Genomic DNA, 21,520 nt, shown 5'->3' with positions numbered 1-21,520 from the left:
CGTGGCAGACTGTCTTTGTACTTTCACTCCATCCCATTTCCACTCCAGGGCGTAATTGCTTAATTGACCCATGATTACTTCATCAATGCAAGTTTACTTGACTAATTAAGGATCGGCTGCAATGGGGTGGAGTCGTTGCCTGTGGCTTACAGTTCGGGGCTCACAGTCATTGGGACAGTGCTGAGAGTGCATGTGTCGGTGCACAACTATCACTTAGAATCAGTAGAGGTCAGCCTGTGATTTCTCACTGACTGACAGGCACTGGAAACAGTAACATTCATACTATTCTGTGTTTTTCCTCCCTCCATATGTATTTATCTATATATAGAACACGCCACCCCTTCACAGTGCCTCCTTAAAAGTCTGGCACCCGAGATTAGCATAACTGGTCTTTGGTGGCCAGTTAAATGCTTGTTTTAAAACTCTCCATCTCCAGGGCTGCTTAAAAAATATATTACGCTATTAAAATCTCAGGTTCTGTGTGAAAATGAATCGATTTGAGGGTTTGGATAGGGGGCTGCAAGGGTGTGTGGGAAGTAACCGCAGCCGCTAAAGGTTGCTACATAGTGTCTGGCTAAGTGACCCTGACAGGCTCTGCTGAAAGCTGGCACCGGCAGGCCAATGCAGCGCAGTGGAAGCAACTTTCAAAGTCGGCGAGTCTGCCTTGGGTGATGTGCTTGCAAACGCCATTCATCCCTTCCTGTTCCTTGGAATCACATACATGTTATTGCTTTCTCATTGCAATTAGTATAATGACACATCAGGAGACGTTGTGTACTGCGGAGCAAGTCCATGCCCCCTGGTACAGGCAGCTGGCAGTGCAGAAGGGTCAGGTCGGCGCGGGTGAGCCGCCACGGAGGCCCAGTGGCTCCCCAACCCGGAGGACTCTGCGCACAGACCCGAGAAGGATGAAGTCAGCCTGAGAGGAGCACGGAGTCTGGAAGTGATTTCAGTGAATTGCAATGTGGATGGATTCATTCCAGCACTGTAAAGTCAACATGGTTGTACATTGGCTACAACCACAGTCTTCATTGCAGTGGTCTGGATCAGTTTTTTGATGAAGTAATTTCCCTTGAGTTTAGCACTTAGAAAACATATAGGCCGCCCTTTTTGGACGGTGTAAATTTTTGTCCTGTTCTTTTTTTTTAATCTCCCCCCATCCCACGTCCTACCCCCCCCCCCCGCACCCTTCCATCTCCTGCTTAAATTGTCCTTTATCAGTTGCACATGGGTCTCTGCTGCGCCGGCTTGGACGCTGTTCAAACAAAGCCCATATGTCTTGTGGCACAGTGTGCCCAAACAATCGGATGCATGAAATAAGGTTTCATTTCTTTGGCGCGTCTGACGGAATTAATAACAAATGATATAACACGCAGCACGAGCGTCTCAGGAGCCGGGGCCAGGGAATCTCCACTCTGCCTGGCAGAGTGCTGTGTCCCCCGGGGGTAACTCAAACATCTCCAGGGCGACCTGCGTTCTCTAGAAAATGGGCCGCACGCTGCATCCCTCTGCAAACCCCTCCACCTCCTCAATTCTCACCCCCACTAAAGTCCACTGCATGCAGCGAGGTGCAGCTCTGGTGTCATGGGATAATACTGTTTGGCAGACCTGGCTGGGGTGGGGTGTGCAGGTGCCAGCTGTGTAGCTGGGAGGCTGATGACTCTCTGTGTCTGATTCTCAGAGCTGGAGTGCTGACAGGCGACTTCTGGTGATGCTTCATTAGAGCCCTGCTAAAGTCTGAACTTAGTTTATTTGTTTTGTTTTTGTTATCGTTTTGTCTTGGCCTCTTTCACTTCCCTTTAACCGCTGAACCCACTTTCATCCCTCTTACTGGCACTGTTGGTGCATTTAGATCATTAAGAGTACTATCTGACAGCAGGGGAAACCCCTTTCTGTGCTTCCCACTCAGAAGCCCCCTGGACTTCTAGGCAGTGTTGTAAAGGAAATACCCTGGAACTGTGAGATCTCATTCACAAGCAGAAAAACCACAAGAAAACACAGCGGCCTGGAAATGCATTTAAAAAAACTTCCATCTCAGAGTGTTATCTCACTCACCAGGCATTAACGTCATGGAATGGCCCTAATTTAGGAGTGGAAATTAATGTCTATATATGTTGGTGCAGATTTACAGATAATAAATGTCAGGTATCTGTATTTAGGAATACACTGAGAAAATGTAATTTAATAATTATTATTAAAAAAAAAAAAATCCCCATGTAAATGAAACAACACCAAAATAGTTCAACATTGGTCAATCAATAAAGACTGCTCTGCATTCTGCCCAGGGGGGGAAGCATATTCTTACAGAAGGAGAAGGAGAGAGGTCAAAAATAAAAAGAAGTAGAATGTGAAGGAGGAAAAGTGTTCCCATACACCTCCTGTGGGTGCTGTAATAAGCATCCCTGTATTCAACACCAACTATCACAGGACTGACTACAAGGGGAGAATTAACTACCACCGCACCCCCCCCTCCCCCCACTCACACCAATCAAGCCTCCATCTGTCATGAAGCACTGTCCTCAAACCAGAACACATGGAACTGAGGATCCAGTGTGTGTCCCTGTGAACACACTCTCATGTGCTGTGAAGACTGTGATGGAGTCCTAATGTGCTGTCAGGTGACAGGCAGGCGGGGGAAGCCCGGGTCAAATTGCACTAAATCAGGGCAAAGTCTGTGTTGTTTTGTTTGTTTTGTGTGTTGGGAAAAAAATATTTTTTCCAGTAACTAATAAGAGTAGACAATGGGGATCTGACACACAGGACTTCTGGTGATCAGACATCAGCCTTGTCAGTCAGGAGTGTGTGTGTGTGTTTGAGGGGGGCGAGGGGGTTGGAGTGCTTTAATCAAGATGACTTTTTTCCAGTTTTTAGAAACCGGAGCTTTTCCTGACATCCCCTTAGTTCTTAAGGATGAAATTATCAAATTTCCAAGGCAATTATAGACACACACACACATACACACACACACACACACACGTGCACACACACACAATCATGCACACACATTCACACACACAGGCAGGCTTGGACACAGATACATACATGCATGAAAAAGAAAGAAAAAAGAAGGAAAAAAGAAAATAAAAGAAAAAGTCTAAACTATGAATCACTCTACTCATTGAAATGACATGTTTTTAAGGTGGGGGTGGAGGATTTTGGAGAAGTGAAATTAAATGATGGATTAAGGTAAAAAGTAAAGGAATGTGAAAAAATATAGATAGTTTCAAGTATCTGATGTAGTGCTGTCTCATTTGACTGATTTTTCTTTCCTTCCTCTTTCTCTCTCTCTCTCTCTCTCTGGTTCTCACCAAAATCTGTATAAACTCAAGCCATGACCCAGCACAGTTCATAAACTCTTGTTTGTTGTTCACTTTTAAAAAGTTTTTTTTTTTATGAAAGAAATTAGGGAAAAATTAACACACATACATAAACATGCCAAACTAAACTTGTGCTGAAATTCAATCCGAATGTACCCGCAAACACATTTTTTTTTACTATTCAGATACAAATATTCCCTGCCCTCCGTCCCCAGGGCAGCACGGCCCAGGGTTTCCAGGTGTGGGACAGTACCTTACAACGATGGGACACCCCTCAAACCTTGTTCTGCATTTGTCAATCGTTTCCCCCATGTGTCACCTATGAGCTCTGTGCTTCATAGATCTGAGTTGCCATAACAGGACAGTGCTGAACTAGAAGGGCACAGACTAAGGCAAAGACAATGCCACCCCCAATGGGTAATTGCCTGTGCCAATAGCATCTCTGTGATTTCAGACAGTAGCCCCAGCTTTTCAGGAAACTGTAATGACATGGCAGGTTTGGAAGCCAGATGGTGCTTGGCTGAGTCCTCCTTCTCAGTCCTTCTTCTCTGAAAGAAGCTGGGCAGTGCTGGACAGCATGTCAATGTGCACTCAGCCCCATTAAAAAAATAATAATAAGAAAAACCCACACACAGACACACAAACAAACACACAGTGCATTTGTCAGTTTCAGCAATAAACTGTAGTGGCAGAGAGTTTAATCTGGTGTTAATTATCCCCATGGAAAACTAAATCAAGCATCAAAAACCGCAGATTATTTTAGGCTTCCTTGAGCATGAACAGAAAGACCCTAGCATCCACCAGCATCCACGACGCATTATTTCTGTTGACAGTAGGGAATTCTTTCCCTCCACCCTGTTTAGCAGATCTGATAGGGTGTTCCTTGATTAAATTTAGCTCCAATGTTCCTTGGCTTCGCAATAACTGCCTGTTAATCCTTCCTCTCTTTGTGTACACAAGCAGGATTAGGGAGTTCAAACACATTGTAAGATGAACCCATATACAAACTCTCAAGACCACTTAGACCTGTCTGCAGTGGAAAGAGAGAACTGGGGAGGAAAGCGGGGGATTTTTTTTCAGAAATCAGCTGCTCTGTTTATTTACAAGCCAGTCCTGATTACCGGTCAGAGGTGGCCTGTTAAACATAGGAAATGTCAAAGCCAGTGGAAAGTGTGTGTGAAAAGATGGGGATCTAGGATTTACAGTAGAGAGAGTTTTGTTTTATGGGTTGTATTGAAAATCAGTGTCAGCTGCAAAATGTCTATTTCTCCTCTGCAACTGGTAAAGTGATTATATATATATATAATTATCTGCCTATATCAGTATATCTATCTCTGATAGATCAATGCCTCTTCAAAATGTTTTGTTTTCCTTCATTCTAGTTTCCCTTTTCCATGTGCCGCCTGCAAAGATTATTTCATCTTCTCATTTTTAACGCACACACAAAAAGAGCAGCTCCTTGAAACTTTACCAGAATCTCCTATCAGCATCTGGGACTGTGAAAGCAGATTTTCTCCATTAAAATGTTAGACTGTGGTGAGCTTCCTTACAGGATTGTGAGGTCTACCTGTCAGAACACCTCATGCACTTTATGAATCAAATTAAATCCAGAAGGTCAACAAACCTGCAAAAAAAAAAAATCCTCAGGTCCCCTTTGCACTCTAACTGCAAACGAATGATCTGGGGGCCTTGCAGTGCATTCAGTCAGGGATGTCAGCGACTAATACTGGGGAACTACCAGATTCTGAAACGAAACTTACGCCCCTGATGTTACATAAGGAACATGATCATCTTGTGTTTCCTTTTTTGTAATTCGTAATTCCTATCAGAATCTGTGTGCGCAGAATGCACGTTTTTGTATAGGGATCATAAAATCAAATAAAATACCTCCGCCGTATGAAAAAATACACAACCATCGCAATTGCAAAATCAGGAGCCACCCCGCCTGCACACTTGCCAGCCTCCGTGTGGCTCCCAGTGCGGCGCTGCTTCAGCTCCCGCTCGTCTTCCACGAGTCAACAGGGCCTGGGAAGCTCCCAGTGTGACGTCATCAAAAGCCCACCAAAGAACAGCATGTGCGATGGCTCAGTCCGGGACGCGGCTCCGGGGAGGCAGCCAAAGCGACACGCTGAGCAGATCGCGCTGTCCCCTGGGTGCAGTAGCGGGTGTGCCGCGGTACTCTTTTCCCTTTTCCAAAGTATCCAAATCTCTGGAAGCAACAGCCCCAACCCCCGTCCCTGAGGACTGCCGCCCACAAATCCGCATTACAGTCCCAGCAAACAGACTAACAGCAATAATTAGCCCCGAAGAAAAGCGAGAGCGTGTACCAGCTGTTTTGCTTTATTGTATTTAACTTTAAACATGGGAGCCACAAAGACGACTAATTACAGTGCAAATCGCCCAGAATGTTAACGGCATTTTTGTATTTATATATCTATTTATTGGTGCATTTACTTATTGTGCACACGTTTATTTACTCCTCTTTAGCGGAAGCCACAGAGCGCACGTCGGGGTTTTAATGTAAGGACTGCAGATTTAAAGCACCCCCCCCCAGCCGCTTTTCCGCGATATCCCCAGCAGGTGACGCCAGAATACACCCATCGTATTTGCTTTTTTAAAATTAATGTTTACCTCTGCCACTATTCAACTTCCACTAACATCAGCAAATTCATACATCCTGTTACTTAAAAAGAGGGACAAAACCAGAAACAAAATCCAATAAGTCAGCATTTTTTAATTTTATTTTTTTTCTTCTTTCGCAGAGCAAATTGAAATCACATTGTTAAAAACCTCACACACAAACTTAGGAATCCTGATGCAGTGGTGTCCCGTATGTTTACAAATCATGGCATCATTTTGAAGCTCCACATGCAATAAGAGCTAGATTAAACAATATTTAGTCACTTGGATGTTATTCACAAACCCCTAATTTGGATAAGAGTATGTGCATTAACCTGCATTATGGTTCATAATACCAAATTAAGAAAATAATATTGAATACAAAAACATTATTTTTCATTTAACAGACACACAACATCTGGTCATTTGGCTGTGTGTCTAATTCGTCTCTTGGCAGGTGAATCAGTTTTACTCAGTTCAGTGCTGATTAATCTATGCAGGACCAGGCATGCGTTTGTCAGTCACCTCAGTCAAGGCCATTCCAGAAATCATTGTTTTTATGTTTTGTTTTGTTTTTTAAGTATTTATTCAGAGTTGGAAATTACATGAAACATCAATAAACAACATCTTACATCCACATATATCCAAACATACACATAAACATATAAACTAGTTAAAACACAGGCCAGGGGTGACACAGGCTACTTTTGGATACTAGGAAATGTACACAGTGACAAAGACATTGAAAAACATACATTCATTGACAGTTTTAACAGCTTTTCTATTCAGGGATTTTGAAATAGTTTTCATGTACCACTCAAGATCCCCAACAAGAACAGAGAAGAAAGGCTTTTTATTAGAAAATGTACATTCATGGATATAGAATTTAATTAAAACATGAATAACATTAATTAAATTAAACAGTTCTTTTTTTTATCTCCCTGTGATCAGTAATCACTTGTCAAGGAACCCAAGCAGCACATTCTCTCACAATAAACTCAGAAAGCATTGTCCACAACACTCACCTATATTATTATTATTATTATTATTATTATTATTATTATTATTATTATTATTATTCAGCTCCAAAGAATATTATTTTCAGATGCATGGAAGTAATGTGATGTAATGTCATGTGATGAAAATAATGTGGTGAAGATCAGAAGACTGAGCTGGGTTCACAAAGAGAGAGAGCGGGTTAATATTCATATTTGCAATTCAAATGATTAACTGCTACTTTGTACACAGCCCAGTGGAGAAAACAAAACAGGTATTTATTTATTTATTTATTTGTTTATTAAATTGAAAGGTAAAAAATGAATAGGCCTGGTATTAATCTTGACCCAGATCATGAGATCCAACAGGGAGACACTGGGGCTGGTGGAGATGCTCTTAGTGCAGCACTGCTGTAGTCAGGTGCACTTTGCCTTGTTCCCGACCCTGTGTACTGCCAGATTTTTTTCCAACTGAGATCTCCTTTGCATACATTGAACAAATAATTGGCATCACAGTTGGGAACCACCGCCCTAGGGCAAGTCACCGCAGACTGACAAAGAATGAGAGAGACATGTGCAGTGTGCGCTGCGCAGTCTCCTCTCTCCGCAGTGCACACATGCGCAGCAGCCCTGTAGTGCGTGACCGCGTCATGTGACGGGGGCGGAGCCGGCGGGAGCGCACTTCCGGATCGAAGCAGACAGAGGCAGGACTGCAAACAAAGTGCGTCACCGAGCCAGCAGCGCCCGGACACCGAGCCAGCGACCAGCCGAGAGAAACATCCCGACGGCGGATACAACTGCATTACTCGACGTCCCGGAACTACTAGCAAAGAAAGATGGTGAAAATCGCCTTTAACTCCGCTCTGGCGCAGAAGGCTCTGGGCAAGGAAGGCGAGGTTCTGGTTACCGAGAAGGTGAGACGAGTATTGTGTTTTTATTTTTCTCTTGATTATTTTTTTTTTAGTTAGTGCCCGGTAGTCCGACATGCATTCGGGACTTGGATTAAACTCCCTTTGCGGACGATTGTAATTTTTACCAAAGACCAACAACAGCAACAATATAATAAAAAAAACTCCACATTTCGACGAATACACGCGTTTATTGTGTGGTCGCGCTCTTGTTGCGCAGATGCCCGCCGTTCTGCGCAGATCTGCGGAATCCCACCGATCCCATTGGCGGAGCAGCGCAGGACTGCGGGCATCTGCGCTACTCGGATGCGACCCGTGTGTGTCGGATCCCATAAGACCAAAACAAACCGTGCGCCCACCGACAGGACGAAAACACGGCCGGTGCGAAGTCAACTGACCTGCAGTCCGGAGTCTGTGTTTGAACGAAGTCTGTCTACGATTTTTTACATATTTAACCAGGCAAACCTGTTCTATTACAGAACATATCCACGGCTATTGTTTATATGAGGGAAAACATGGCTGTCCTTAAATAAATAAACACATTGCTTTAGTGTCGTGCTTTGTTAAAGAGGTGGGCTTCGAACATGTACACGCCGATCATGCAAATTAAACTTATTTTGATCTTTCAATGTATGTATGTTGTATGCATGTTGCACGTTATTTGTTCTGGATTGTGTTTTGGGAATTCGCGTTGCTTTAATAACCGTAGACGCACAGTCTCGGAGTGCAGTGTGAGATTGAACTGGGCCTGTATTCTGCTGCGTAGTGCCCGAGCCGAGCTCATTGTGCCCCCCGGTCTGGCTACGGATGATGGGACCGGGAGAAAATACACCAAAAACATGGTTGTGCCCTCGTAACGCAGATGTGCGCAGATCTGCAGAATTCCACCGATCCCATTGGTGGAGCCGCGCAGAACTGCGGAAACTTGCGCTACGTGAAGGCGACCACTGCCATTGTTTTCTGCATTAGCTGCCCCTTCACTGAATCAGACGCTGTTTCGTGCTCGCTGTTATTGACCAAAGCCACGTACAGTATTGTTCTTTCTCATACTGTACTGTGTGCTGAGATGCGTTTCTTTTATGACGACTCTAAATTCCCCTTGGCATGTGTCTATGCTGAGAAATGAATAATGCACACTTTTGAACTCCTAAGATGTTGTCCCCATCACACACGGGGAATTTGATTTTGTTTCATCTTGGTGGCCTGTGTTTATATATATATATATATAATTTTTTTATATATATATATATTTCTTATTTTTTCTTCTGGTCCCACTGATTTCCTTTCCTGCTCAGTTCCCAGCTGCACTTTCAATTGCATGTGCCAGAACCAGCTCTCTAACAAGTTGTAATCGGGTTTTTCCCCAGCTATAGTGGATCCGGTCATTTGTAATCGCATGATGGCCCTAGACCACTTTCTTTGCGTTCTTCTTTGTGAGACCATGGCTCAAATATTGACGCTAATGTTAGAGCCTCTGGTTTGGTGGTTGTTTCTGACTGCTCCATCTACCTTTAAAGCAGCAATAGGCATGATAAACATGGGTTAATTAAATCACAGATAACTTGTGATCAAAGGGCATTTTCAACCATAGTCTTAGGTTAAGGGGGTGACATGTCCTCCCCAGTGTTGAGAGAACATGAAATTGTCCCCTCAAATGTATGGCTGGCTCCATAGGTTTAAGTGATGTGGGTGGGACCCCCAGTTTGTTGCTCTGCCCATTCAGTTAAAAGCCTTGTCTTGGGCCATATACTTGCTTAATATGTCAATCAGTAGCCCAGTTAAAACAGATTTGCCAAAGGGCAGGTTTTGTCTTCTCTGGCATTGCTTAAAATGCGATTGTGTAAATGTACACCAGAAGCGAGGAGCTTATAGCAGTAGTTACATATTGGTATAAAAATGCTGTGAAGTCTGCAGACATTACCTCAGCTGTAAACCATGCCTGTCCATACATATCGTGCCTGTTTTTACACAAGATCTAGATCAGGATATGAGTCTTGCTTAATCTGCGTCTGTCCTGTAACTTTTGCTGTATTGCTGACGGAGTTGCTTGTGTTGATTAAAGCTGCTTCAGAAACTTGTTTCCCTATTTCACTTCTGTTCCTGTGCCCTTCTTCCAAAGGTGTAAGGTGTTAAGCTGTGAGAGAGACAATGGAATGAGGGAAGAATGTTTATTTTTATTTTTGTGACAACCTGATTATTGAACCGCAAACCCTTGCATGCACACAATCTAAAAATAACCATGCAGCACATCTCCAGTGACAGTGTAATAACCACCAATGTTGCAGAAGGGGAATGTTGCATCTCCTTTGCAACCTCCAGAACAGCTATGCAGAAGTGACATACTCCTCTCCTGACTGTTGTGGTTCTGTTGAAGGAGAAGCCTTCATCACTGGTAAAAGCCAGAGGTCTTTCTGAGGTGTACTTAATCCTGAAGCAGTAGCCCCCTCCCCGGGCACGATGGAGCTTTATAAGCCTGTGTTTTGGAAGCATGCTGGACAGAGTGTTGTTTTATAGAATGACTGAAATGTGCTGGAATACAGTTAATGTGTGATAGAAGAAGCCGGGTGGTTGTTTTTTTGCAAATTCAGTGTTGGAGGGAGATCACTCAAGTATAGAAAGCAATTTGTGGAACAGGGAACTGATGACTAATACTTCTATTTGGGGAAAAAAAAATGAAAAGGTGGAGAAACTTTCTGCACATTTTGTTGAAATGTACACTAATCCCTCGCTGAAGGAAGTTTGACACCCAAAGATCAGATCTCCTTTGGTTTGTTTGAGAGATTTTGTCTTGTCATGTGAATGTTCCTTGCTTTAGTAAGGATTAGGAAAGCAGACACAACAAAGGCATTCAGAGCGTGACCATTTCCTTGGTACTGTAACTTGCAAAACAAGTATAAGCCTGTCAAAATGCACTGCAAAGCCTTCTCTGTCCTTTAGAGAGGTTTATTATAATCCCACAGGATCTAGTGCCTTTTATTTTTCTCCTGGTAGCTAAAAATCTAGTTTGTCTTGTGAAAAGCCAGACATTACTGGGTTGGAAAAGGACATGCAAGCAGGAAGGTCACCAATGTGCCAGTCTCTGTCTTGCCGGGCACCCAGCAGGGTTCCTATTCCCTTTACAAACAATCACAGTAGCACCCCTAACCATCCCTACCTCTCACCTGACTTGACACATGGGGCAAGTGGTAGTAATTTGTTGACTTGATTGACTTTTCTTTATTTTAAAGAAAATTGGGTTTTGTTTTACAGGACAGTTAAAGGAGACTCCCCCACCCATTCAAAGGTGCAATTGAGGAGACTAATACTTCTGCAGCTGAAGTGATCATACAGTGGGAGTAGGGACTTTAGTTGGACTAATTAAACAGTTTATAATGTCAATTTTAAAATTAAATGGTAAAGGAATGATATCAGCCTCATGAGGGAGAGGTGTCCTGTCGTAAGGGACAGTCCATGTGTGTTCCGCCATGCATCTAAAATTGCATCAACCAGTCGGTTATGGAATAAATCACCACAGTCCTTTTATGTGCTGTGTAGTCATGTCTTTATATCTAATGCCAAAGCAAGTCAGGGTTGTATTCGGCTGCACTGTTCTGTAGGTGTAGCGTTTCTCAGTTAATGGAAAGCAATGAAGAACGTAATCACTTGTAGCAGGAAATAAAAAGTGCATGTATATCTAGATCAGCATGTATTTACACAGTCTGGTTTTGAGCTGTTGTTCACTATGTTCATACAACAAGCAGAAGTTGAGGTTATAAACGCAGCTATGTTGCCACAAGGGCTTATGTGTAGCAAGCCAGAAGTGTCAGGCATGGATCACCTCTGACAGGTGCAGGTGTGGTGGTTCTTATCTGAAACAGGTGCATGAAAATGTCATGTAGAACAACAAGAAAAAAAGAGTGAATGAGTAACCAGCACTGTTTGACAATACAATTACCAGCCAAGTGTGTGTTTGTTCTTTTGCTTTTTTTTTTAAGTTTGAGATTGTGTATGTCTTTTTATTCCTTCCTTTTGGGGGGCTGTGCAGGGGAGACGAAAGCTCTTTTGCAGTATTCTGTGACAAAATATGAACCGAAGAAAAGCAACTTTATCGCTTAACTCTGGCTTGTTTGTTCCCTCAGGATCCCGAGACTGCATCGGTGTACAGCAACGAGAACTCCACCGGCCGCTGCCTGCTCACCCTGCTGGGCCTGGCCTTCATCCTGACCGGCCTGATCGTCGGAGGGGCCTGTGTCTACAGGTACTTTGCACCCAAGGTAAGGAAAGAGAAACCTTCACGGAGCCCCCTCCTTAGACCTCATAGCTTAGTGCAGTGCTGGGTCTTGGTGGTTTGGGGTTTTGATCATGGTCGGATCAGCACACACGCTGTATTTTTATTTTTGAGGGTTAAAGGCACACCACGCTTTCATGCTTTTATGCTTTTTGTATCACAGAGGGTGAAGTGGTGTTGCTGTTCTGCTTAATGTTGTGTGAACCACTGTCAGTTTTATCCTGACAGCTGTGTCAGTCATCTGTCAAGCAGTTCCACTGACTGCCAAAGCTGTGCTTATTAAAGCACTTAATAAAAAAGAATTAAACTTATTTATTTTGATTTCTCTAAACTAGTGAGTGTCCTTTTCAAGTTTGTTTTTCAAATTGCTTCTTGCTAAATCCTTAAACATGCAGATGCAACCACTCCTTGCTGTTCTTACAACAGAAAAAACAACAACACAGGAAATGCCCTTCTTGATAAAGTTTTCAACTCTAGCACTGCTGTTGCATGAGGCACTAAGGGTCTGTTTCACATAGCTGGCTCATCTGCTTCTGGCTCTGTGAATGCGCTCCACTACAGTGACTGCATGGAGCCTAACCTTTCAGTGTCTTTTTTTTTTTTTTTTTTTTTTTTTTTTTTTGGTGCAGCAGAGCGGGTGTCTGGTATTTATATGATGGACAGAGTAAAATTGGGAGGGTGAAATAATTTGTTCATCAGGGTGTCCTTGTGAAAATTTCAAGCTGTACAAAAGGAGGGATTTGTATCTGATCTCTCTCCCTCTCCAAGCAGAAGCTGTACCATGGAGGCATGCACTTCAGTGAGCTGGACACAGAGTCCCGGGAGCCCTACTACCTGCCCCGTGTTGACGAAGAGGTGGAGATCAGAGACAATGTGGCCATCATCAACGTGCCCGCCCCACAGTTTGCCCAGAGTGACCCTGCCGCCATCCTGCACGACTTTGACAGGGTGAGGAGGAGGAGGAGGAGGAGGAGGAGGAGTTGTCACCAAACACCTTCCGGGCAGAATTGTCAGATGGTGCAATAAGAGAATCCCACAGCACTGACCTGAATACTGCAGGGAATGTGCATTTTGCATTGTCAGTTTTAACCTCCTGGGATTAAAGGTGGCCATCTGCAACAAAAAACGCCTCCACAAGTATTGAAGGGAGGGGGACATGTTAACATATGCAAGCTTTTCTCTTGATTTGTGTTGTGAATGCAGTGCGCTTACAGCACTGAGTGAGCGCCAAACACACTTGCACTCCGGGGACCCTTCCAGGTAATGCGAGGGGCAAACTGAAGATCTGTTTTGTGCAGCTAGCCACAGGCCCTCAAGTGATGGGACAAAAGCACTCTTGATTTATTATCTGGCATCTTGACTTGGCTCCTTTTCTGTGTAAGGAATTAATGTTAAATGCCATGTTATATTTTAGAATGGGGTCTAGAACGAGGGGGTATCAGTTTTGCACGTATGAAAGGAGGCAGAATAACAATGTGGTGTTAGTAGGGAGTGAAACCTCTGGGTATCCTTCACTGGAGAGGGCAGGGTTGGCTGGTAGTGGATAGATCAGTTTATTAAGCCACAAGTTGATTGATTGAACACAACAGGGCACGGATGTGCAGTCCAGAGTGCCTCAGTTTAGTAGGTTAAATTCCCCAATGGTGAAATTACATGCAAACTGTCAGGTTTAGGAAAAGCTGTGATTAAACAAAGAGTTCAGGGTTCAATGAAAACTACATAGTTGCCCTGGGCCAGGTGAGCAAATCCCTGTGATGTCGAAATGCTGTAAACTCTTCAGCGTTTTGCTCGGCAAGCATGACCATGCTCCACTCTGTGCTGACTCTGAGCGTGCCGAGGGAGTGTCTTCCAAACCCCTAGAGCTTTATCGAGCCTCTTTATACCTTTTTCCCCAACAGAAATTGACGGCCTACCTGGATCTGAGCCTGGACACCTGCTTTGTGATTCCGCTGAACACCTCTGTGGTCATGCCTCCCCAGGATCTGCTGGACCTCTTCATGCAGCTCATGGTTGGTGATCTTAGCATTTGGGCTCCATTGTCCAGGTTATTAACCAGCAGCGGCACAGTGCAGAGTGCCTTTTCCTTCAAAGCTGTGTTGTGACGCCAGGGAGAGACCATTTCCAACTAATTGTGTTCTCAGCAGCGGTGTCAGCTTTTTAAGTACTGAACTTTGTAAATGACTGTAGTGATTCTTGTCTTTCCCCACCTTCTCCTTCGGGACACTTTTCCTGCTGTTCTGTTGCTGATGTAAGCAGCACCCTGCACCCCCACTTCCCCCACATCCTTTCAGGATGTATCGTTTTACCAGGATCCATAGCACTGGACTGCCTATGAAAGCAATACGCTTGGCAATTCATTCAAGTCTTGCCTTTGTGTTCGAACTGCAGTATTTATTTGTTGGTTTATTTATTTATTACCAATACATCTGTGTGTATATTATTTCTATCATATGGCTTTGGATGTGTGTAGTTTGTTGGGCATGCTCTTGTATACCTGAGATTAATTAACTTCAATCAGTTTAATTTGAATTGTAATAATGCACACATACCCACACCTTCATTATCTCTGTCTCTGTGGTTCATTTGGGTGTAGAAGTGTGCTCTTTGTGTGGCTAGAGTTTAGTTCTTATTGTACCCTATTGTTCTCGCTCCCGTTTAGACCGGCTCCTACAAAACCTACCTGATCCACGAGGACCTGGTTGTGACCGAACGCATCGACGATATCGCCCAGCTCGGCTTCTACATCTACACCCTTTGCGATGACAAGGACACCTACAGGATGCAGCGGCGCAACGAGCTCATCGGTAATGTAGAGCTGCACATTCGGCTCCTGTTCTCTGCAGTGCTGACGGTTTCCATTTGTAACCTTTGCAGGAATTGCATTGGAAAGGAGAAGGAAGGGGGGAGGGATTTTGGGGCGGGTTATGTTGCACAACTGCAGAGTTCTGCTTTTTCTTAGTACCCGATGCTTCCAAGTGATCATAAAATGGAGATCGTGTACTGAAAGCTGAGGGTGTTTACAGAGTTACTGCCAAATGCTGTTTTATTACAATTTTTTTTTTTTTATAACAGGCCTGCAGAAGCGCTCTGTTGAGACGTGCTTCACTATCCACCATTTCGAGAACAAGTTCGTGACCGAAACCAAGATCTGCAAAGCCTGAGAGGACCGGGCAGGGGGGTGGGCAATGAATGTCTCCACCTGGAGCCACTCCTGCCTGTGTGAGGGAGCTGGGGGAGAGAGTGGTGTGGCTTGCAGGAGACCTGATGCAGAGCTGCACTGACCCGGAGCAACGTGGTGTTTTCTGTTCAGTTTTGTTGTTTGTGTTTATAAATAACCGCAGATTTTTTGTTTAGATCTTCCCCTTCTGCTTTTGTATCATCTGAAGAGTTCAGTAGATGAATAGGCATTTGCTGATTTGTATCACCTTTGAGCCACCCCCAAGCTGCTTTAATATGCCAGCCAGGGGATCAAATGACGACTTGTTTAGTTTTGTATATTGTTTTTTGTCCCCCTTTTTCCTTTGCTTGTAATTCAATGGACAGTGCTTCTTCTATATGTTCTGTTAGCTGTGAGTGAGGTTTGTGTTGTATCCTTCATAACACAGTAGTAAGATCTTAAGTTTTTTATTAGGGGAGGAAAACAAAAAACAACCCCCTCCCACAGCATTTACTCAAGTTGGTTTAAACCATTTCATTGTGATGCTTGGCTGTAGAGTGGGAGCAACGTCATGGTTTTGAAGGTGGGGAAAAGAAGTGTACTTATGAAAAGGTGAGAGGTTTGTCTTATTTTGTTTGTGTTGGTTTGGTTATCATATTGTTATTGTTTTTTTTTTAATATCATTCATTTAACTTCTACACCTCTGTCAAGTGACACCAATGTAAATTATATTTTCAATCCCCTGAAGTTCCCATACAGTTCCCAAACCGCATGTTCTACATCACATGTGCCTTCTGTAGCTTAGATTAACTGACCTGCTGTTCCTATAACCTGTATAGCCAAGTTGAAATCCAAACCAAATTTCCCCCTTGCATAAGGACTCTTGTGCTTGCAATGCATACGATACTTTCTCTTTTGCTGTCAATTTAACCGGGGTAGTTGGGGGCTGTTAAGCTTCAGTGTCGGCATTACAAGAAATAATGTGTGGCATTTATGATGTAAAGTACTGTGTATATTTGAAAGGGCCCTTAGAAGTTATGGCATTTTACAAGTTTTAACGTTTTGAAGATCGATACAAAATTAATGCAGGGAATTTGCGAAGATCTGAAGATCGCACACTTGTAGACTCAGCTGGTCGTCTGTCATGTACTGTGAAGTGGTTTCTGTTTGCACTTTGAGGTGTTAAAATGTATCGCCTGCTGCAGTAGAGCTCAATTACATAGAATCGATACGTTCCCTTTAGTTGAACCATTTTCTCTAAAGTTACCTCCCGTTTCAAATAGGAAGCACTGAGTTGGCATTGGTTCACCAGATGCCCTCGCTTCCTCATTGCCCTTTGCTATAGATCAGAATCGCTATCCTAATGCCTGGTGCTACTTTGTCTTCTGCAGTTGAACAGGCTGTGGTGGCTAAAGCTGTGCTAAATGTGCACCGTCTCTGCACTTCGACTAAGAAGTGCGAACGTGTCCATTTTGGCTTGAGGTTCCATCATAAGTGTGAGATGGACATTTTCTTTGACCTTGTGATGTCTGCAAAGTGTAGTGCAGCAGTGCATGACTGCTGTGAAAGTTTCAGCCACAGTTGTCGTTGTTTTTTTTTACTTTTAAAGACTTTACTATTTAATGTTGAACTTTATTTTCCCCCCAAACTCTAAAATTGAGAACCTAAGTGCAATCAAGTGATTAAAAAGCTATGTTATTATTGTTATTTTAACTTTAAAGTGACCTGCTTACATTGTAGAAGTTGCAGTTTTAATGTATGTAGGGGGGGAGGGTGTTCATCATAAGCTGAAACCAGCGTCCTTTTTTGTTTTTTGAGAGTTGAAAAATGCACTGGTGAAAGAGTTCTTGCATCGCCTTAGATATTTGATCAGTGGGCATAGTTTTCCCCTGGTCCCGCCATTTGTCCTTTTATGTCATTGTACCCATTTAGAGCAAGGGGCTATTCTGATTGAGTGGGTGGGAATTGCAGAACCCACATGCCTGCCTGCTCCCCCTGCCCCCTCCCCAATCCTATTGCCCCACTGCTTTAACCACACCTGTGCAGGAAGGTACAAACTATGATTTGCTCTGTGTTGCCTTGGGGTGACCACTGACTAATGTGAACGTGCGTAGTCTTAAACTTCATTAGATTGCCCTTGTAGATACAGAAGGCATCCCATGTGGTCTCTCCAGCAGAGCTTGCTCTGGCTGTCTCTCTATTTCTCCAACGCAGCATGTGTTGTCAATGTCAACATCCATGTTTTCCAGTGCGGATTTTACGAGGGCTTTTTTATTTTTATTATTTTAATGTTATTTCATTTAACAAAAGGATAATTGAAGTTACAATGTGTGGTTGCATGACTACTGTTTAAGAGGACAATCATGACTTTGGAACAAGCAGGGTTGATACTGTGATGGTGCTGCCTGCGCCCCGGGGTGGGGGGTGGGGGGGGGTGGGGGTGGGGAAGTGGGCAGGTATAAGATGCTGGAATGTCTTTGTAAAGATTTGAGAATAATGCTTTGCGAACCATTGAATGAGATTCACTTTGTAATTCTACGTTGATAAATAAATGAGTTTCTTTAAAAAAAGTGTCTGAATGTCCAGCAGTGATTTCCCGATTCCTTCAAATGTGTGCTGTGAAGGTGTTGTTCATGCACGTTATTTGTGTGAAAAATGCATTCTGTCTTTGTTTTGATGAGTGCCAAAGAAGAAGATTCAGAAAGTGAGCCATGCGTGAAAGTAATGTTCTCTTCTGACTGTAGTAATTCTGTAATGCCAGCAGAGGGTGCTGCAGGCTCTGCTAATTCCCTAAGGATACCCATGGTTTCAGTTTAAAAGAAAAACAACTTCTGTATTTTGTTCATGAATGGTCTTCAGAAATCTACTAACCTCTATGTTAGAGAACTTTTTTTTTTTTTTCCCCTTTTTAATCTGTGAAGAAAACCTTTTCAATGGATTGCCTCCCATGGTTAAATTGGAAAGTAGTTCATAGGCCTGCACAGAAATGTTTTTTGGGCACTTAATTCTGCTGGTGAAACCATTCTTGTAATCAGTTTAAGACTTATTTGTTAATCCTGTTTGAAAGTGCTGGGTATCTGGGCACCAGGGTGTTTTGTGGACACCCTCAAGTACTTGCCACTGGGATGGTTTGCAGTTACTGTCTTCAACTTGCATTACAAAGATTTTCTTAACGTTATTTTCTTGAATTTCTGCTTCCTGAAAAACCGATGCAAGGAAAGCAGAGTAGTATCTGTTAGCAGAGATTCTTCGTTTGGCTCGTCATAAGTTGGTCGAAAAATATACATACAATGAGAGCAATAAGTTTGTTTTTTAATATAAACATAAGATCCAACTGTTCCCCACAGTAATTAGTAAATCTGGCTTGAAGTTTGCCTTGCGGAAATGTTTAGTTTCCTCCCTCCTGGGGGGCTTTTGGCAAAGGCTGCCTGTTTTCTGGTCGCTATGTTAATTTCTCCTGACACATTTATTTAAGGAGCAGAGGGGTTTCTCTGAAGAGCTGCCAGAAGTTGCTAGCTAACAGGCCTCGTGCAGCGCAAAACCCGTGTCCAAGGGGGAAATGGCTTAACTGCCGATTTGACTTTATAAATTGACTGGAAATGCCTTTTTGACTAGGATTTGTTCCTCAACAGGGAGGGTGGGATATTGGCACTCGCCCCGGAGTGTCTCCACGTTCTGCCTCTGCATGTGTAGGGGATCCCTGTTTCACCTGTTGCTTACTGTCGGTCCTGCACCACCTGATGGTGCTGCTTTGTTTGTATTAAGGCAGGCAGACTTGCATTGGTGCCTTGATACTGAAGCCAATGATTTTGCAAATCAAGAGTTGATTCGTTCGAGCGCTGTAGTGTGCCCCGTCTGTTTTACAGTGTTACATGAAATGGGTGAGACTTGCTTTCACTGTCCAGCCAAGAGGTGTTGGATGGCACATTTGCACAGCATTGTTTGAATTTCATGCCGCTTGGAATGAGTTAATATTTCTGCCATCCCTTGTACTAGCATCAATGGAAGGACAGAACTTTTTGTATTTCATGTTTGAAAGCACCTATGAATTCATCATTTGAATGCAGGCATTTATTTTTAAGTGTTAGTCTGTGCCTTTGTGTGGGTTTGTGTTGCTGACTCGTTTATCTGGGGGTGAGAGATGTTAACTGAAAGTCGACGGTTGTTTGCCTGGCAGTGGCCCCTCTTTCTTCTGATTCCAGGAAGCCTTCGTCTTGCCTGCAAATAGTAGCACAGTGTTTTTTTTGCATGTTTTTTTACCGCCCTCTCTCAACATATCTGTAAGGAAAGCGGTTTTATTCAGAACTGTCAGTGCTGAAGGCTTCTGTGCTGCGTTCCGATTCTGTGTCTCTCTGCACTTTTGTCCACACAAAGCCCAGAAGGCTTGTTTCTGTTCTGCTTAAGACATTAACTACAGCCATGTATATGCTTTCAGCAATCAGAAACCCACACTGTATGAGAACAGCCGCCACAGTTCCTAACATTCTGTACTCTTCCCACCCCCCAGCCTGCATCACTTCTCTCTCGCTTCTTCCACTGGCTATTGCTGTACTAATGTTGATATCATTTTGTAGAAATAGTCTTGAAGATGGTCTCCGCAGATGGTCCTGGGATAGAAAGGCTGCGAGGGGGGGGTCATGTGGGGTTTGTGCAGTGTTTTGTGACGCCCTAAAGGAGCGATATAGGTGTTGAGCACCTCCTGAATAATGCGCTCAATGCAACATGCAGCCATACGGTAGTCGAGCATAGACTTATGCTTACATCGTTTTCTTTATTTTATTTTTCAGATTAACTGAATCATGTAGAAGCAGATTTTGGCTGCTTTTGTCTAATTAAATGGTTTGTGGGCTGAGCAGGAAAGGGCTCACACCATCGCAGTGTGCACAAGTGAGCAAATGGGTTAGTGACTTTAACAGGTTTTTTTTCACTCTGCATCACCCCCCCTCTATGCATCTTCTATTCATTCAGGAGGTGAAACTTATTAGCAACCAATCAACTCACCTCCTCATAGTCCTTTTCAACCCACATACTTATAACCAAACTAACCATTCATTATGTTGTGAAGGTTAGCAACAGGTGGGCTTGGATTCACTTTAATTGGTACAAGGCCTTTCTTTAAGAAGGTCCCCCCTTCTGAAAATGCATGCAAACCCAAGTCTGGTCAGGGGTGAGGGGTGCAGTTGTGATTTTCGGCTATTCTAGATGCCATCAGCCTAGTCTGCGAGAGCCTGTTATGGGTGTCCTGCTGGTGGCAATGAAAACAAAACTGTCTCTTCAGACATGTTTCAGCAACTAGTGGTAAGAAACCACAGGAAAAAGAGATCACTGTGAAACCAAAAGCAGTTAAGATGGGGGTTTGTACTGTACAAAAATAAAAACAATAATATAAATAAATAATTAGTTGCAGCTGTGTTGTGCTCTGCAGATGTGTAATCTGTATATTTTATTTCTTTCCCCTGGGAGTGATTATTTTAATATGCATATATTTATTAGTGAATTCTATTGAATATTCCAGACAATACCTTTTACTGCTTTTGATGATGAATATTATTTTCACGTTGTCACCCAGTTTAAGCACAGGCTGGTGTGCATGTAATCACAAAAATTCAAGCTCGCCTCTCATTAACCAGTGCAATTTGTGAAGATCAGAAATTTGATAGGTTGCAATGACTGCCTACAGCTTCATAAATGCGTACATCAATATGCCCTATCTGAATCGGAATTGAAGATATCGTGCTCTCATCTGTTCTTTCTTTGTTGCAGTCACACACCAGCTGAGAGTATAGTATTGGCACCTCTGAAGTCCGATGGGGCCGATGATCTCTCACAGTGTAGCCAGACCTGGGGAGCTTGGTCCAATTTCTTAGCTGATACCAGATATGGAAACTGCCCACTCTGTTTTCCCGTGGGATTATTCTACTGCAAAAACAGTGGTCATCCACACTCGGCACAGGCTCGGAAATAAACTTGCCTTTAAAGGTCAATATCTATAGAAAGGAAACTTGCCATCATGCCAAGGGGATGTGGTGTCCATGCTTGTGTTACTTATCAGTTAAGAGAGGACATATTCTTTAAAACAATAATCATAGGACATACTTTAATTATGAATTACTATTTATAGTGTTATTTGTTCTGTTGTTTAGGGGTCTCTTATAATGATTATAATGACCAGCAAAACTGTGTGTGCTTGTGTGTGATAACAGCCATAACATTATGACCAGTGACAGATGAAGTGAATAACACTGATAATCTCGTTA

The 21,520-nt window shown here is 43.2% G+C and overlaps 1 protein-coding gene across 2 annotated transcripts; it reads left to right on the top strand.

Annotated features, from left to right (window-relative positions):
• Positions 1-7,621: 7,621 nt before the first annotated feature.
• On the top strand, positions 7,622-17,834 carry LOC136760063 (integral membrane protein 2A). 2 transcript variants are annotated; one of them, XM_066715308.1, is made up of 6 exons: positions 7,622-7,845; positions 11,958-12,092; positions 12,875-13,054; positions 14,005-14,115; positions 14,766-14,910; positions 15,179-17,834. In XM_066715308.1, exons 1-6 carry the CDS (start codon positions 7,768-7,770, stop codon positions 15,265-15,267), a joined length of 738 nt encoding a protein of 245 aa, XP_066571405.1. In that variant the 5' UTR covers positions 7,622-7,767; the 3' UTR covers positions 15,268-17,834. The 2 variants fall into 2 exon arrangements, with proteins under 2 accessions (XP_066571405.1, XP_066571406.1); XM_066715309.1 differs by having other exon boundaries at positions 7,623-7,845; positions 12,878-13,054.
• The last annotated feature ends 3,686 nt before the right edge of the window (positions 17,835-21,520 follow it).

The sequence above is a fragment of the Amia ocellicauda genome, chromosome 10 (genome assembly GCF_036373705.1).
Source record: "Amia ocellicauda isolate fAmiCal2 chromosome 10, fAmiCal2.hap1, whole genome shotgun sequence".
NCBI lineage: Eukaryota > Metazoa > Chordata > Actinopteri > Amiiformes > Amiidae > Amia > Amia ocellicauda.
The sequence above is the reverse complement of the archived record's forward strand: the minus strand, read 5'-3'. Positions and strand labels throughout refer to the sequence as shown.